The sequence below is a fragment of the Limulus polyphemus genome, unplaced genomic scaffold, assembly GCF_000517525.1.
Source record: "Limulus polyphemus unplaced genomic scaffold, Limulus_polyphemus-2.1.2 Scaffold1917, whole genome shotgun sequence".
Taxonomy (NCBI): domain Eukaryota; kingdom Metazoa; phylum Arthropoda; class Merostomata; order Xiphosura; family Limulidae; genus Limulus; species Limulus polyphemus.
The window spans coordinates 186967-205942 of NW_013667527.1; the positions used below are offsets into that span (position 1 = coordinate 186967).

The 18976-nt window shown below is 35.2% G+C and overlaps 1 protein-coding gene across 1 annotated transcript in view; it reads left to right on the plus strand.

Moving 5' to 3' along the window:
* Positions 1–10524: 10524 nt before the first annotated feature.
* LOC106465349 (pancreatic lipase-related protein 2-like) overlaps positions 10525–18976 on the plus strand; it is a 14824-nt gene continuing 6372 nt past the window's right edge. The window contains exons 1-3 of the mRNA XM_022393210.1: positions 10525–10679; positions 11757–12043; positions 12353–12499. Coding sequence (XP_022248918.1) covers positions 10574–10679; positions 11757–12043; positions 12353–12499 — 540 coding nt within the window. The 5' untranslated portion in view covers positions 10525–10573. The remainder of the gene's footprint in view (positions 10680–11756; positions 12044–12352; positions 12500–18976) is intronic.

Below are 18976 nucleotides of genomic sequence, written 5' to 3' on the forward strand. Positions count from 1 at the left end.
ACACCTAATTAGTTCAACCTCTCTTTTAACACTTACTGGAATTTGGCCTTTGTTGTTCCCAAACGTCATGTTATCAAAATTAATTACAAACTTTCATAAAGTGTGAATTTCATGGCTTGTTTTTCATTCTAAGTCATAAATATGTTGGCGAGAGCAGATAAAACAAGGTTGCTCATGCTTAAACCATATATTTGAAAGAAGTTTTTGTTATTGAAAATTAAGTTGGGTTATGTTGTTGTGAATCCTGAAAGGGAAAAAAGTTTTCTGGAGATGTGATTTAAAGGAGTAGGGTCATTGCGACGGAAGTCAAATGCAATATTACAAACCTCCTTGATGGGGATTTCGGTGAAACGTGTGACAGTACCAAAGCTAGCCATTCAGGGAATTGTAGTCTACATCGAAAAGAAAAGGAAAATAAATCTGAGCATGTTGGATCAAGGTACATAACCTTGAATTGTTGGAAAATAGATGAAAGAAATATAATATGTTTCCATTCCTACATGCGAGACATACTAAATACGTTATTGTTGGATATTCAAATGTGGTGTTCTTTCTGATAAAATTTCATTGAGTTTGAGAGAGCGTGTAATTTTCTAATGTAAACATGGATTTTAATCAGCTCCTTTTGACTTAAAAAAGATGTAAAGTTAAATACAGTTTAAGACTGTAAAGCAAAGTGGAAAGTTTGTTTTGAATTTCGCGCAAAACTACACGAGGGCTATCTGCGCTAGCCATCCCTAATTTAGCAGTATAAGACTAGTGGGGAAGGCAGCTAGTCATCACCACCTACCGCCAACTCTTGGGCTACTCTTTTACCAACGAATAGTGGGATTGACCGTCACATTATAACGCCCCCACGGCTGAAAGGGCGAGCATGTTTGGTGGGACGGGGATTCGAACCCACGGCCCTCAAATTGCGAGTCGAGCGCCCTAACCCCCTGGCCATGCCGGGGCCCAAGTGGAAAGTTGCTCTCGCTTCAAGCTGAGAAGAAACGAATGTGTCCATATTGCTGATAGAACGTATGCATTTATTTATAGGAAACAGCCAAATTTGATGGCATTACTCACTTGAGTAAACCAAAGCTTTTCGTTTTCAGTGTAACTGGGGTTGGGATGCTGGTAGCATTAATCACGTGAGTGTGTAAAGAGATTGGAATCCTTACATGGAGCTGAGTGACTGAGTTGAAACTTCATTAACTATTAAGTTTATTGATGTAGGTATACCTCTCAGTTCCATGTTGATGTATGCGAACCATCCTTCAGATGGCATTGTTACCATAAGAACATTTCTGTGATGTACCCTTAAATGGATAGATGTTGGTGTCATGCAGCAATGCCATTTTTGTGCTTGTTTGGCTTTGAGTAATGATGTTATTGTCATGGCTACACATTGCTCAAGAATTTGTTCTAGGCAGTCTTTGATTTGCTAGGAAAAGCTAAGACGTGCATCTAGTTAACATTGCTTTCCAGTGCTAAATTTTAGTTTTCTATGGTTTCTTTAACAATTGTAGAATTTCTTAATTTTAGCTTTTGTTCTTATTTGGTATATTAGCCTGCAGGTTCACGAGACCCCAGAGTTGGAGTGGAGGTCCTGTATTTAAGTAATATTAATTGATGTGCTAGTTAGATTACAGCTATACTCGCTTATTATATATTTTTAAGAAGAATAAGTGCAATTACCTTCTTTTTTGAATGGCTAAAGGCTTTTAGTAAATGAGCTAGGGTATTCCTTGCTAAGTTTAGTTTAAACACAAGTTAACTGGAAATTTGGTTCTCAAATACATAATATTTTGCTCTAAAAGTTGTAAATTTTAAAGATAAAGTCTTAGATTCATAAGATTAAAGCTATCTTTGTAAGGTAAATTGTAATATTAGTATTTATGTTCTTAATTGCATTATTTTCAAAGAGTGGTTTTTTTTTAACACTGTATCTTTTGATTTTGTGGAACATAGATATCACGTATGTTACTCATTTTCAAATATGTTTTTCATATATCTGACAAGGATATTACCCGATCTTTTATAAGGTGGTTATATTGTATCCAAAATCCCACTGAGTGTTAGATTACTGTTGCATGTAGCAGAGGTGATGTATTTTCTGACTCTATTGGTAAATTTTGTGTTTGAAGATCAAAAGGCAGAATGTAGATTATGAGAGCACTTTTTATGCTTTCAAACAGATCTAATATAGACTCTGAATAATCCAGAATACTTTGGGAAGTTTGTTGTCTTGAATAGTACTATTTTAACTGCTAACTTTGGATGAATTATGATCCAATTTTCCTTTCTTTATTAGCTTTCGATTTAGTTTAAGATACAATTTATTTTATTTTTATGTTTGTTTTGTCTATTTCTTTATTTAATTCTCACCAATTTAATCTGTTCACTTTTAACAACAGCAAGGTCCCATCACCTCAGATGATGAGCTTTTATCTTCAACTTCCTTGTGATTGCGTAAATAAAGTTTCTTATTCTTCTTGTCTTATTATTCAACTGGTGACATATCTCTTAGCTTATCCTTCCCACATACTAGATTTCCGAGACTTTCATTGTCAATATGATTAGGTATCTGCATGCTCTATCTATTTTGAACATTGAAATATTACAGGTTAGCTCAATCGAAACGAATTTGACAAACATCAGATTATTGTAGTCATTGAGTTGTCACTGGAATCCTTTCAAAGTATTTCTCTCGCATGCTTTTTTGCAAGATACCATCCGAGAAATAACGCTACCCTCTGGCAAAACTTATGGCAGGGAAGTTAACTATATTGACCTTAAGGTGAAATACGAGTACCCAGGTTAACATAGAAAAGCCATCTGTTAAATGAAGAGTACTCTTCCGAACCTCAACAAGTATTCAAAATCTTCATGCTCTGATCAAAATGACTAAACTCCAACTTGCTCACCCAAGAGTACTGATAATATCAATCAATTTCATGCAAATTAATCCACTCCAAAGATGCTGGTGGACGCTGTGATGAAGAAGTAACTAAACTTGAACACATTTAGACCTTTGGAGGAGTCTGTATATTGAAGTAGGATCCAGCGTGTAGAATGAAATGTTGAAGACAAAATAAGGGAACATGGTCAATTAGTAAATGCTGTGAGAACTTTAAGGAATGATAACAGAGTAGTATATGCTGTCACATCTGTAAGGGAAGATGATAATCAATATATGCTGTAGGATCTATAAGAAAAGATGGCAAGTTAACATATACTGTCAGATCTGTTAGTTTAAACCAGTTAGCTCATTATAAGATGTACACACTGCATATTCTTTTGGGTATGGTGGTTAGTTCAGCTTCTGTAGGGTTGAACATGGTTTGATACATGAATGTAAAAGTACACAGGCACAAAGTATTTTAGTGATACAGGGTTTGATAGAACTTTATTCATTAAATTTATGACTGCTAGGAATCACGCACAAAATCATAATTGAAACCAGTAGTGTAGCTAGTATTGTTTTGGCAACATACAAATACACAGTTGACAATCATTGAGATTAATGCTTGAAACTTGTGCAGGTATTCTGAGCATAACACTGAGAACTTGAATGTTAGTAATAGAATCTTTCAGTCTATTTCTCGGATCATATAACTGGATGGGGAGTACAAACATCACTCAGCATGATATAGATATCAAGACAGCCACCTGCAGACTTACGTGGATCACCAGGAATATGACTAGCACTAAGATAAATGGGATTCCAAAGAGCAGAATTATTCAATCTATAGAAAGTGCCACATCATCATCAGTGGTAATTGTAAGAAAGAAATGAAGCAAATCAACTTTTTGTAGACTTCAGAGGTCAAGATGGAAATGTGCATTGACATATTTCCTTTGTTACTTAGAGATAAATATCTAGGTATATTGAAAGGATGGGGCAGTTTAATTCACTAGTTTTTGCTTCTAGTTGCTAGCAGTCCATGACTTATTTCAGTGCTAAACAAGGCATGTATGAATTTTACATCATGATATTAAGCATATATGATGTGTCTACTACTTCTGAGCAGTAAATGGAACTCACATTATATGGTTTGCAATTGGACTGGTATTGTATACATCTAGATGATGTCCTAGTGATTGGTAGTACATTTGAGGCAACAGTTGGAGACCTGAGTATGTATTTCAATATTTAAGACTAGCAGCTCTGAATATGAAGCCAGAAAATTGTTATCTTCTGTGAAATCATGTAGTGTGTGTGTGTGCTTTATGCTCCATAAATAGTTATACTCCCATATGTGGACAGGGAATGGAAGTGGATGAATCAGAAAGAACGCCTGCTATGCATTTTTCTGGCCACAGCTAAGTTCCTGTAATGTTAACATGGAAAATAATACATTTTCAAAATTTTCTTAGGTATAGGTATATGCGATATTTATAAATGGAGTAGACACAAGAAATGTCATGTGATGGTCAGAAGCTCTGAGAGTAGAATCAACATGTTTCATAGCTCAGGAGAAGGGAATGTTTAATTGTTGTAGTTACACTTTAATATCTGCTCTCTACCTAATTTGTCAAGATTATTCTTTTACATCAAACTATCATTTTGTTTATTTAATAACTTTATAACTTGTTTTACTCTGGTTTCTAGCTACTTTCATTCATGACAATTTACTAAGCTTGCCTTCTATGTGATTTCTGACCAAATAAAGCATTCCAACTTTTCGTTTTTACATGAATCAATCACTAGAATATTATGAAAAATACCAATTTTTTTCTAATATTTATATTACAAGTGTAAAAAATGTTTCAGTAAAGAAATTAGTAAGTAGGAATGGGTGCCCCAAAAAGTAAGGAAACAAGGTAGGAATGGCCACTCCAACTTTGAGGTTGCACCATGTCAAAAACCACCAAGTGTTATCCAACCAATTCCCACCCTGTTCCTTACTTTTTGGTGGTCCCATTTCTACTTCCTAATTTTTGTTATTTAATTTTTTTACACTTGTCTCATAGCTTTTTTGGTACTAAGTCTCGATAGTGACTGTACTCTAGGCTTATTCTTCTCGTAGCTTTTCTTGGTGCTAAGTCTCGAGAGTGACTGGGGTAGCTCTAGGCCTATCTTTCTTGTAGCTTTTCTTAGAGCTATCTCTCGATATTTCCTGGTTTTTGCTGATATATTTTCTATAGTTTTCTTTTCCATCTAGCCAGGGTGGCAGCCTTTTCTTTGGCTGGATTAATGGCTAAGGCTTGTTTCGCATATTTAGCATTAATGTTTCTAACCTTATCTATATTCTTGCAGTAATGCTCTCTTCACTGGGACAAAGACGTTTCAAGGTTTTCGACATAAGATATTCTCTTTTTCTCTTATTTTGTTTCCTTGAAAAACATATTTTAAAAATTGCATTGTTTCAAGTACAACCTTAGTTGCCAATAAGCCACACTTAGTTTGAAAACAATGCAAAGTTAAATTATACATCTAATCCTTCTTGTTTTAAGTCCAGAGTGCTCGAGCAAAGCCATGTCAGACTTCGTTAGGGGTAGCGTTCGTCTTCACTTAGGAGACTCACGTCTTAGGCACCGACTGTTATGATAGAATTGTTTTATCCAACACAGAACCCTTGAGTGAAATGTATAGAACTGAAAACTTCGATTTCAAAGAGAAGAACATAGTTAAAACCTAGCTGTAGAGAATCTACATAGTTCAAGTTTATTTTATCTAGCTGATACAGCTGCAGGCTGATCACGTATCGCGTGTGCCTAAGCAATCGTGCACCCACACGTGATATGAGGGCGATTTGTTAATTGGAAACTCACAGAGTATGCTCGTAATCAGAGAATATGGCTACTAGTGTATTGTTAGCTCGTTAGTAGCGTTGCAAATGGTTATCGTTATCACTCACTACTACTAAAGTTATAAGTAAAACTAAGAAAAATGTTTTTAGCCAAGGTAGTGTAATTCAATCATGCACGTTTAGATTTGGTGAAGGTAGAAGAGAGCTATGCCTTTCCAACAATGTTAGTCAGATAGTTAGATTGACAAACTTGTGGTTTTGTATAATTTAGGTTTTTACTATACCGAATTTCTCAAGTGCTTTGGTGGCGTGTTACTCTGCAGTTGGTTTGTTTACTACTCAACAGTATGTGTAAAGTGCTTATAAAGTTTCGTTTACATGCTGTTTGCAGTGTGTTTGAGGTTTGAATTTTTATTGTACATATTACACATCTGACCCATTCCTACTATAAGTAATACCGTACTTATGATATAACAATATGTTAAATAGTGTCGATTTGTAAATTGCTTACTTGACATTCTGTTTGTAAGAGTTTAAATGCATAATTTGATTCACTTTAATTAGTTTTAGTCGTTTCATTCTTATTATTTCCTTTTATTTTTACTGTAATTTCAGCATTTTACTTCATTTCATGCAGTGCATACTGAGTCACTGGAAATTAGCTTACTTAGCCAGTTATTGTGAAAAAGGATTGTAATTTGTTCAAAGCAAGGAAAGTTCATAGCTCTGATCTTATTAATTTGAAGTGCAAACAAAAATAAATCTTTCATTTTGTGTAATTGCATATTCAATGCAATCTTCATTAATCAAATATGACAAAAAAGTAAAAAAAATTACTAAACCATAAAATAGTATTTATCAATTTTATAACACATATTAGTAAAACTTTATTTTCCGAGTTATCTGGTTGCTTTTTGTGTTGCAACCCAGGCCATTAGACTTATCATTCAGGTATAAAGTTGATACCACCATTCTCCAATATGGCGGTGTTAGTCTTAAGAAATAAGATGTAGAAAGGCTTCACTTAATTGAGCATTCGATATCATAGCCCCCAAGTGGCACAGCGGTATATCTGCGGACTTTCAACGCTAGAATCCAGGTTTCGATACCCGTGGTGGGCAGAGCACAGATAGCCCATTGTGTAGCTTTGTGCTTAACTTAAACAAACAAACAAATTGATATCATATTTCGTTTATTTGTAGTTTGCCACATAACCACACAGTAGTATCAAACCCCAATTTTAGCGCTATAAGACTGCAGACTTATCGCTAAGCCATATAAACACTGCTAAACAAAATCAGATAATTCTTTCTCCCGGTTTTCATTATTATATATTTATTTGAAAATAATTTATTGCTTAACATTGTTAATTTAAACGTTTACTACTTATGCGTCCTTTAACGATTATTATTAAAAGTAGCAATAATGCCTCATAATGATCATACATGAACTGTTGATCTATTTGTTTTGTTTGCTTGTTTTAGAGCAAAATCACATTGGGCCATCTGCTGTAGCCACGCGAGGAATCGAAACTCGAATTTTAACGTTGTAAATCTGCAAATGTTTTGTCGTCTCACCGGGGAACCCGTTGGTCAGTTCCAAAGGTCAGTTCTCAGTTAAGGTTTAAGTTGTTTTAATTTTTTAACCAATTATGGAATATTTACAAAATACTTAATATAACGTAGATGATTCACATAACTTTTACTGAGAAAATAAATTATATTTTTATTTTCATGAATATGGTTGACAATACCATACATTATTTATCTGCTATTAGCGTTCTGAATTATGTAGGTTTACCAGTGATTATATTGTTCAATTGATTTTATTGCTGGGCAACAATCTTCCCATAGCTGGCTGCAGACAGTGAATATATAGTCTGGTTCAGGACATCATGGGTACAAGCACCAGTACCAGGCCATCTTATAATTTCAAATGTGTTGCATATCAAATTCTTATCTGCGTTGTTGTATAATTGAAGATACGGGCTATCTTCGACGCTATTTGAATGCTAGTAATCAATTATACACCACTCATAACCATATAGGTTTTTCACAATTTTCTTCTATATGTCTTGTCTTTTCACTTTTTTTGGAGTAAATTTTAATATATATGTATTATATACTTATAAGCTTGACCATTTTAAACAATCTTTGATTTGCCAGTTTTTAGCTTTTAAATTAATTTCCTTAAAAACCATGATTCACGATCAGCCACAGGACCAGTTTCACAAAACTTGGCGAGCAAACGGTCAAGAAGTGTAAGTAGTCTGTGAGACAAAAAAAGCTTCCGATTCTATCGTGTGCTGCTGACCGAGTCCAGCATCCATCCAGGATAAGATCACTTCCACACATTCTTACAAGGTTAGCGAAATCCATGTCAGTTATCATAACAAAAGAAAAAGGCAGTTAATGAAACAAAAAAAATGATTTATAAAATCATGGTAAGGGCAAAACTCAGAAATATTATCGTGGTGTACAACTTTTATTTCAACCTGTCTAATATAACGTGATTTATTGGATTAATAATCTCCTGACTACATAAATAAACCTATTTCATGTTTATTGCAAATATAACGCGTACGGAATTGAAACTAATGTGATTGACTCTTTAATGCAACTGTTAGGAAAACAGAAAGTTATCTATTTTTTTAAAAAAGATTTGTATATGAAATTCCCAGGGTCTAGATACAGCCACAAACCTGTTGCCTTAGTAAATGCTTTAACCAAAATGTTAATCCTGTAGCAGTTCCTTGTAAAGTACTTTTTAACAATTGAAAGTATCATATTCTTTCCCTCTCACAAATAAGTCTCGTCCTAGAGCCTAATCTCGATGTTAACCAATATTGGGGTACCATCTGCTTTTTGGTAAGATCATTTTTTCCATCTTCTAATCTAGGACTCGAACCCGAGACCTCTCGCAACCCACTGAGCTAAAGGGTTAACCTGTTAACTATCGCCAGTAAGATATTTTTAGTAAGTCAGATTATCACAGCACCATGTTTAGCACCAGTTACTAACTATTTTATGATGCAGTGTCCCATGGTTTGACGTTTCACTGGTGGGAAATAAAAGTCTTTCCGAAGAGAAATATTCATACAGCAAAACTGTTAAACAATGCAAAATCAAAAGCATAGTATTTCACAGAAGAGGTTTCAGAGATCGTACTCCAACCCAATTCACTTACAAAGCCTTAACATGCAAAGTGAAGGCTATGGCTATGAATGAGAACCCTTCGGCCCGAAAAGCCAATGTAATAAAGATAGTCATATTTCCAGATACTGTTAACAAAGTAACAAACAATAATTTTAAGTTAATAAAGGCTAACAAGTTAAACGTTAAACGTAATCTCATTCTACCACATGACTCTCAAATCAAATCTTCCGAAACAGCAGCTCCAAAAGACTTTTGTGAGTTTGGTCTGTTTAAACGTGGTCGTGGAAACTGATGTCCACGATGTACATTTGTAGAGAATGTGGTGTTAGCTAATAGTTCATAACTTTGGCCACCGAACTGAGCACAATCGATGAGAGAAAAAGCGATTTTAAAGGCAGCACAGAACACGGAACATCTTTATGTTAAAGTGTGATTAACCACAGTAATGTAAAACTTTAAATTAAAGGCAGCACAGAACATGGAACATCTTTATGTTAAAGTGTGATTAACCACAGTAATGTAAAACTTTAAATTAAAGGCAGCACAAAACATGGAACGTCTTTATGTTAAAGTGTGATTAACCACAGTAATGTAAAACTTTAAATTAAAGGCAGCACAAAACATGGAACATCTTTATGTTAAAGTGTGATTAACCACAGTAATGTAAAACAACATGTGAAACAGTAGAATAAGAAAATTTATGAATGAATACTAAAATTTTGCATTTGTAAAAAAACATAATCATTTGGCATATTACCATATGATAAAGAAGTCACAAACAGAAATTTTATTAAATTAGCAATATTACAGGCCTGCGAATTTAAACTTCATAAAAGTTGTTTTGGTTTTAATAACGGATTTTCCATAATTCAGCTACGTAAGGATTTTTTACAAATTGGGAAGAAAAACAACAACTCTTACTTAGATCAAATTATTGTTTAGTTTATCACAATAAACATTTTTTATTATTATGTTTGTTAACAAAAATATAAACAAACTGAAGAAAAGGGAAGAACATTGATGTCAAAGAAATATGCATCCTCATTCATCCTGATTTTTTGTGTGTGAAATTTACACCTTTTAATCTCAAATCTACATGTAATATTTCATTTCTCTATTGCGTCATGACGTTTTGTGAAAAATCTGAACGTGATGGAGAAAAATTGGATATCGATTTCGGATTCAGCCTACAGTAATTACTGTAGAACGTTTATAAATGCCAAGACAATAAAACCATCCCAGGCCTGTGTTATTATGAAAATATTTTTGGTATTTGTCATCAACTATTTTAGATTTTTATACAAAATGACATTATTTCTATTATTTGTTATCTTTCGATGTATCGACAAATATTTAAATTTGAAAGGATAAAAAGAGCTTACGAGAACTATGAAAAATGTTACTGGCACCGTTTTCCAATATCACGTTCTAGTAATACACGATTAATTGTATCCGTGAGAATCTGTCATATGGTATTAATCATATCTATGATAATGATAATCGTTAAAACTTAATGTATTATCTCACATGTGACGTTGATGCTACGTTAAAGTTACTTTTGATAACGCTAAAGACGTTTCATGATAAAACTGTCAGTGCTGGAAGAGAAATCACATCAAACCCCTTTCTTTGCTGAAACCATTCTCCCAGATAGTCACATCGTATACTTAATTAAAAGTGATGTTGAAGCCTCCAGGGTTACACTTTATTTCGCTTTTAGTTTTCATTCCTATATGGATCCAGGGGTTTGCGGTGGTTGACCTCCACAAACATTACCAAAATAATGGTATGTATATATATATTTTTACATTTACAATGACAAAGCTTAAAATGGATTTCTGTGCTTATTTACTTTTGTTGTTAATGCACATTTATATTAAACCTGATATTAACTTTATATATATATGTATATATATATATATTATACATATAAGGTAAGTCGATAGTATACTTAAAATACTACATAGTTAGAGAGTTTAAATACTATGTAGTTAGAGTTTGTTTGTTTGTTTGTAATTAAGCACAAAGCTACACAATGGGCTATTTGTGCTCTGCCTACCACTGGTATCGAAACCCGGATTCCAGCGTTGTAAGTTCGCAGACATACCGATGTGCCACTGGCAGGGCCATAGTTAAAGAGTTTAAATACTATGTAGTGAGAGTTTGTTTGTTTGTAATTAAGCACAAAGCTACACAATGGGCTATTTGTGCTCTGCCCACCACGGGTATCGCAACCCGGATTCCAGCGTTGTAAGTTCACAGACATACCGATTAGCCACTGGCAGGGCCATAGTTAGAGAGTTTAAATAAGTAACATCATTAAAGTTGTTTGGTTCTAAGAATGATTTATATGTAATCTATAAGAAAATGTAATGCGTAACTTATATTGTTTGTTTTGGAATTTCGCGCAAAGCTACACGAGGGCTATCTGCGCTAGCCGTCCCTAATTTAGCAGTGTAAGACTAGAAGGCAGCTAGTCATCACCACCCACCGCCAACTCTTGGGCTACTCTTTTACCAACGAATAGTGAGGTTGACCGTCACATTATAACGCCCCCACGGCTGAAAGGGCGAGCATGTTTGGTGGGATGCGGATTCGAACCCACGACCCTCAGATTGTGAGTCGAGCGCCTTATCCACCTGGCCATGCAGGGCACAGTAACTTATATAATTGAGTTTTCATGTAAAACGTATTCTAGGATTATCTAGTAAATTTCATAATAACGCTTCCCCATGGTGGCGAATATGTTTACAACAAATAAAGCATGTTAATTTAAGTAAATAATTTTGAAGAAATTTTTTTTTTAAATGGATACAAATTTACTATTTGTTTTGCAATATTCACGTTCCAAATTTTTTTACAGAAACCTTTCAGGGAGAGAAAATAAAATGCATTGATGAGCTCGGATGTTTTGGGACCGGTGGTGTGTTTTTTCATCTTCTATTTCGACCAGTCAGTGTTCTCCCCGATGACCGAGAAGTCATTAATGTCCAGTTTAACCTTTACACAAGAGATCGTCCCAAAGACGAGCGGGTGCTGAAAAGTTCAGATAAAAATTCGGTTCTTAAGTCTGAATTCAGTATAAATCGCCCAACCAAGTTTATTGTCCATGGTTACATCGATAATAAATTGTTTGGACTTTGGATGAGGGTAAGCCTAAATTCTTATATTCAAAACGTTTACATGCTCTGTTGGGTCTTTTTTTAAATTATAGAAATTTTAAAATACCTTTCAAAAGTCTATACGTTTACGATCAAAGAAACCTACATGCATTATTTTTTCTACAGCAAAAAAATGTTTATCAAAGCATTAGAATAAAAAATATCAGAAGTTTGAAGTTAACTATTTTTAAATTTTTCAATTTTCTGAGTAATTCCCTTTTAGTTATTTGATTTCCGTTTTCCAGTTAGGTGAAATTGAGAGGTACGTTAACACCAAAACATTTTTACTTGTGTATAGGATATGAAAGACGAGTTTCTTCTTTCTGGAGACTTCAACGTTATAATTGTTGACTGGAGTGGTGGAAACAAGCTACCTTATCACCAAGCAACGGCTAACACCCGTGTTGTCGGAGCCGAAATCGCTCTGTTAATATCAAGATTAGAGGTACTCAGTATTACATAATATTGATATGTATATAATGCACTAAAGCTATTCTGACGCCTAAAAGCAGCAAGCAGCTAAGAACCAAAGTCGCTCTGTTAATATGAAGACTTAGAGGTACTTTTGTATGTATATATATATCCACACGTACACGTAAAATCATTCTGAACGAAAACAAAACAAAGAGACATTTCTATTAGTTGAACAAAGACAGATGTGGAAAGTTGCTGAGATGGGATAACCAAACGTGGTTGTGCTCAAACTACACTGAGTAATCTGCCCATTGTGTTGCATGTTTTGGCACCTATCACACTCGAAACGCTGCTCTGGTTAAGCCTCTTGGAATCATCTAAAGAAGAGCTATGGCAAGTAGAAAACATTAGGCAACCCGACCCTACACAGCTTCTGGTAGCACCGTCATTATCACACATATCGTGCAGATCTGCCCTGGATCAGCCAGGAGTCTTCTCTTGATAACATGCATCAACTTGAACTTTTTCCCAGGAGTTAGGATAGTCGATTGGTCAAGACATTCAAAAGTGATAAAGTATTGTGACTCGTACTTCCCAAGTTACCTGATAGACACGGTCTGTCTCTTCCCAGTCTATATTTTCCAAATCATATTTCCATTGGAGGATGAAGGTGAATATAACATGTTGATTGGGTTATTTGAGAACGTTATGTCTGTAGCCAATCCTTCAATGGTTTGTGTTCCTCATCCTCTAGTAATACTGACCATTTGATGGCATCCCAATCCACTTCAGAAACTAACTTGTGGCAGGACAAAGAGAAGAAAACCTGTAGATGTAATACATGCCTGTCCGAAGTGTAGCACGATCTGGGCACACCTGCCGTGGGACCATAGCCTGAAAAAAGAAAATTCCCTGATCTTCTGGAAAAGGAGAGTCAGTGGAAAACCTCCCAAACGTCCCATGGAAGCACCTTTGCTGCCATAGAAACAGTGAATAAGAAAAGAAAACGAATGATCCTTAATTGTTGTGACGACTTCAGCATAGCAGATATTTTAAGGACTCGGGACCTACTGAAGGAATATATCTTGCAGGCATTGTTCAATGGGGAGACAACTGCTAAGCCCAGGTGATGTACATGAAAACCACCCTTGGCAAATATGCTTTATGAGAAGTGAGAAAGGGAGGATTCCAGGGATGCTGATGAACTTTCAGAGGTCAAAGTAGAGGACATTTTTACAATGGTTATACAGAAGAAACCTTTGAATACATAAAATAATTAAAGAGAATTACACAACACCTTAGAGAAAAATACTACTATATGCAAACTTATAAATCCGGGTTTAAATAATAAAATACAAAAGGCATTGCTATTTACACGATACAAGATACACACACATATAAGAAAATGTTAAAATACATAACTGCTATGTATTTTACAAACAAACATTTTGAAAGCACATCATACATTTGGTAAGATACAACTCATTCATAAAACATGTGCAATTGTTAATAAAAATACTTAATATCAAGAAAATAGCCCAGCATGGCCAGGTGGTTATGGCGCTCGACTCAAACGTCACACCAAACATGCTCGCCCTTTCAACCGTGGGGGCGTTATAATGTTCAATCCCACTATTCGTTGGTAAAAGAGTAGCCCAAAAGTTGGCGGTGGGTGGTGATGACTAACTGCCTTCCCTCTAATCTTACACTGCTAAATTAGGGACGGCTAGCGCAGATAGCCCTCGTGTAGCTTTGCGCGAAATTCATAACAAGCAAACATCACGAAAATAACGAAAATTGTTATATTTCTATACACACGTTTGAATAGACGAAACGTATACAAAATATAATTATTTACATCCAATGATTCAGACAAATTTACTTGAGGATGCTCAGTAGACCATCCAGGATGTGGTAAATTTGCATCCTCACGAGAACATACTGTAAACGACATCTATGCCTCGAGTCATTCATCTTTCACTTGGTTTCAGTCATAGAGTATTTCTCTCAATACCAGGTTTTATCGAGACGCGATTCTTTGCATTAAATGTCTGTGACTTGCTGGCGATAAACTTCAACAATAAATAGACAACACACAATCCACTTGTTTTAAAATAATTTATTCAAGTTAAGTCAAACATATGTACAAAAATTCGTTACACTATTGGTTATCATAATTCTATCCAGAGCTTTAAATAATTGTATCTTTTTCGTCAAAGTCCACACAGACAGGTTCAGTTACTTTACAACACCCTTTAACAAGACAAATTATTCTCCTCTCCTCTGTTGTTACAATACTAGGCTTTAAATCACCACTATAACTGTTGGTTGCCACAGTTATATTCAAAGTTTTAAATAGTTGTTTTCATTTCATTCTAGTAACATGACGCAACAATATAACAATCACTGACTGGTGAACTACACAACACATAATTTGTGCACAGTTACATAAACAAACCTGCAATAAATTACAGCTTCTAAAATACTAAATTTAACACTCGTTATTTATAGCTATCTGAATCGTAACTCTCATATTAAATTCAAAAGAAACATTTGTGTATATCTAACACTTACATTCTAGCGTTTTGCGCATGGTCTTGATAGTGACGGCATCAATACAGCACTGACATATAATCACGATCTGCTGTAATAACGGTTGTAGTTTACCTTTAAGTCTTGGGTCCCTAGCCTGTTCGTTATATCACTACTGGTGACGTGAAAGCTACTGCTGCTGCATTTCCTTTTTAAGATTTGACTTTTTTTGCCAATTGAAGTGCTTACTAAGGCCCTCTAGGACACTTTTTATTGAACCTAAATGCTTGGTAAACCTTTTGGCTTCTTCATGCTATGTTTCTTTGCCAATTGAGGTGCTTACTAAGGTCCTCTAGGGCACTTTTTATTGAACCTAAATGCTTGGTAAACCTTTTGGCTTCTTCATGCTATGTTTCTTTGCCAATTGAGGTGCTTACTAAGGTCCTCTAGGGCACTTTTTATTGAACCTAAATGCTTGATAAACCTCTTGGCTTCTTTATGCTATGGTAAGCCAAGATTTTTCTTTTGTGGTGCACCCTTACTTGGCACCCTTCTGATGGGCACATTTCCAGATTTTGACTCTCTCCTTCTACTCCAAATTTAAAGGTATGCTCTCTGATTTTGAAAGTAAGACACAGAGGTCACAGAGGGAATGCGCCAAATTTTGATGATCACTGTTCAACCTACCCTGTAACGGGTGAATAGGTCAGGCTTCAGCATAGGGTAGTGATTGGGGCAACCTACAATCCAACCATGCTGATGTTTTCTCAAAATTATCATGCAGACCTGAATGTAAAGGTTTCTTCACTTCACATATACTGTTCAAACCAAATTTATTTTGCAGAAATTTAGGCAGACGTTTATACCACCTATATAAAACTTTTACACTCACGTGTTCGCCTACATATAGTGACTGAGCTCAGTTCTATCCACAGAATAAGTGATTGGGACTCGGGTATCATGAAAACAGCGCCACATATAGCACTCTGAATTGTACAAGAAAAGTAACAATGAGGTAAAAAGACAGCAGAAATGTTACTGAATAGACTATGCGTAGAATACAATATTTTCTGTCTTCTTGGTGAATTCAAAACTGTTCATATCCCTCTTAGCTTTTGAGGGCATAGTAGCAATCAGTTTCACGTCTACTTTATTGCTTTCACACCAAGAAAAAAAAAGATATACCATTAAACCAGTTCATGCTCTGTCACATAATACTCGCGAAAAATATTGTATTCTATGTTTGAAAGTACTTCTGAATTTTCAAATTTTCATAAAGAAAATGCTATAGCTTATGGCAATTTTCGCACGCTGAATTCTGTAACCATTAGAGTCAGTTTTCCCAAGCTAATTTCGTATTGTATAGGCAAAATAGTTACAATAATGACAAAGGTTTTACTTAATATACGGGTATTTCTGTTGTATTTTTTCTTTAAATTATTATTTTTATCATAAGTGCTTTGATTAATATAAAAATTTTGACTAATGCGAATCTATTACTGTTTATCATACATAAGTATGCGTGTACATGCAGTATGCAGACGAATTTTGGTTAGTAGGAGATTTCTTTACAAAAACACTATAGAATAATGTTTATATTATTCCATGGTAATATAACATACTAATTATGATTTCCAGTATGTGATGAATTATTTACCTTTATTTTATTATAGTAGTTCTTGGTATTAATCCCCATTGATGGTGAACGTTTGCCTAAACTACAGTCCAACAATGGAAATGCACAACATTGCAGCTTTTATCAATTTTTTTTTTGCTTTTCCTATCTTCACAGCATAGATCCAGCATAATTCCAGCTTAAGATCAAATATGTATACATAAGTGTTGGTTAAAGTTACGTTCGAGCAACTCGTCACCATGACAATAAGTTTACTGCTTGAGACCATTCAAACACAAGGCTCCTACCTGAACCAGAGTACACCAGAGCATGGCGCCTAATGGCGATCACATTACTATAAGTGTAATGTTGGGGTAATCAATATTGTCCACATATCTCAGCTCGTCTCTAGATGATACTAAGGGGTTTATACAGTGTTGGGCTTCTGAAACATTGGCTGTACAACTTCATGACTTCCCATTCAGACTGCCCAAAGGGGTCTCAATGTAACCAAGACTGGTTAACCCCATTCTCGGTAATTTTCTGTTAATGACCTTGGGCTGAGTTGGTCTCCAAGGGAACGATTGAAATTATCTGGATGGACCACGCCGCATTTCAATTATTTCGGTGAGTGAAGTTTTGGGATTCTGTTAAAGAACATTTGAAAAAAAAAAATCTATTCGTCTATTTGAGGTCCTCACCCTTAGAAAATTTTATCTCTTCTCTGCAATGATTCCAGAGCACCTCTTGAATGGTATTTTGCAAAGAGAAAAGAAAGAAACAGTTTGGATAAAAACTGAAGACACAAGATGAGAACCATTTCCACAATGACCAGATCTTAGTCAATTTTTCATCTCGATCTGAGGTATTCCAAGTACAGATCTAGTATATACAGCAACTGTATTTGTGGACCTAGTAAATAGAATAATAGATGTGCTGATTTGTTTTAGTTAGAATGAAGTTAAAGCAACAACGAACTCTTTATTTTCTGGAGATAAGCGGAAGAATAACTTATAGTCCGGTGGCAAGGATTGATAAATTAAACTACTTTATTAAAATGAAATGGAAATATATATTGTAATAAATTTATGATTGCTTGTATGTGATTTCTAAAAGAAAGCTACGTACAGTGTAAGAAATCTCAAAGGGATAGAAATCTAAGTCTTGAGTCTTTCAAGTCAGACAAAAAAAGTTGAAAACGTCACAATTGAGTTTAAAATTCATCATATTTGGAGCTGATCAATGATAAAATTGGATCGTAAGATGTCAGAAGTATCTCGGAATCCATGTGATTTTCGTAGACCATTTCCATAAACACAAAATATAGTACGACACAATACAACTGTTCGATAAAACATCGTTTTTGTGACTGGACTTTAACTTCAGAAAATAACACCTAGGGCTGAATTATCACGCAAACTCGACAGAATTTAGTGTTCCGAAATAGAACTGAACACTACAAGTTTGTTTGTTTGTTTTTTGAATTTCGTGCAAAGCTACACGAGGGCTATCTGCGCTAGTCGTCCCTAATTTAGCACTATAGGGAAGGCAGGTAGTCATCACCACCCACCGCCAACTCTTGGGCTACTCTTTTACCAACGAATAGTGGGATTGACCGTCACATTATAACGCATTCACGGCTGAAAGGGCGAGCATGTTTGGAGGGACTGGAATTCGAACCCACGACCCTCAGATTGCGAGTCGAGCGCCCTAACCACCTGGCCAACACTACAAGGAATATATTGCATTGGAGATTGAGATGCTATATTTGTATACACACACAAGGTATTTTGTCATTAAAACGGATACTATTAATTCCACATGTTGTCCTTGTAATTTTAAACAAATTTGGAGATGATATTTCTATTCTCTTTGAACACTGCGAAGCATATTCGTGTCATTGTTTATAGCCCACACTCTCAGTCTTCTTAAGTTTAGCTAACAACTTCCCAACAGCACTGCGAGTGATGTTTTTTTTTCTCTCTCTCTCTGGATGGCGTGCATTAAATTTGGCAGCGACCATCCGCTGGGACAAACCTTCTCTGCCACACAACGGGATTAATTCGACCTTCTCATGCTTTAACAGCGCCTTAGTTAATGAGTCACGTGTCTGAAATTAAGAAAAACTGCAAATCACCTATGGTTCCAGAGTTTTCGGACACCCTGTAGTTAAACGATAGACATTATTATTACCAAGAATGGTTTAAAATCTTGAAGTTTGTTCTGTTAATAATAAGAAATAATGTACATGTATGTAGCAAGCTGCTTAGATAAGAAATAACGTACATGTATGTAACAGCTGCTTAGATAAGAAATAACGTACATGTATGTAACAGCTGCTTAGATAAGAAATAACGTACA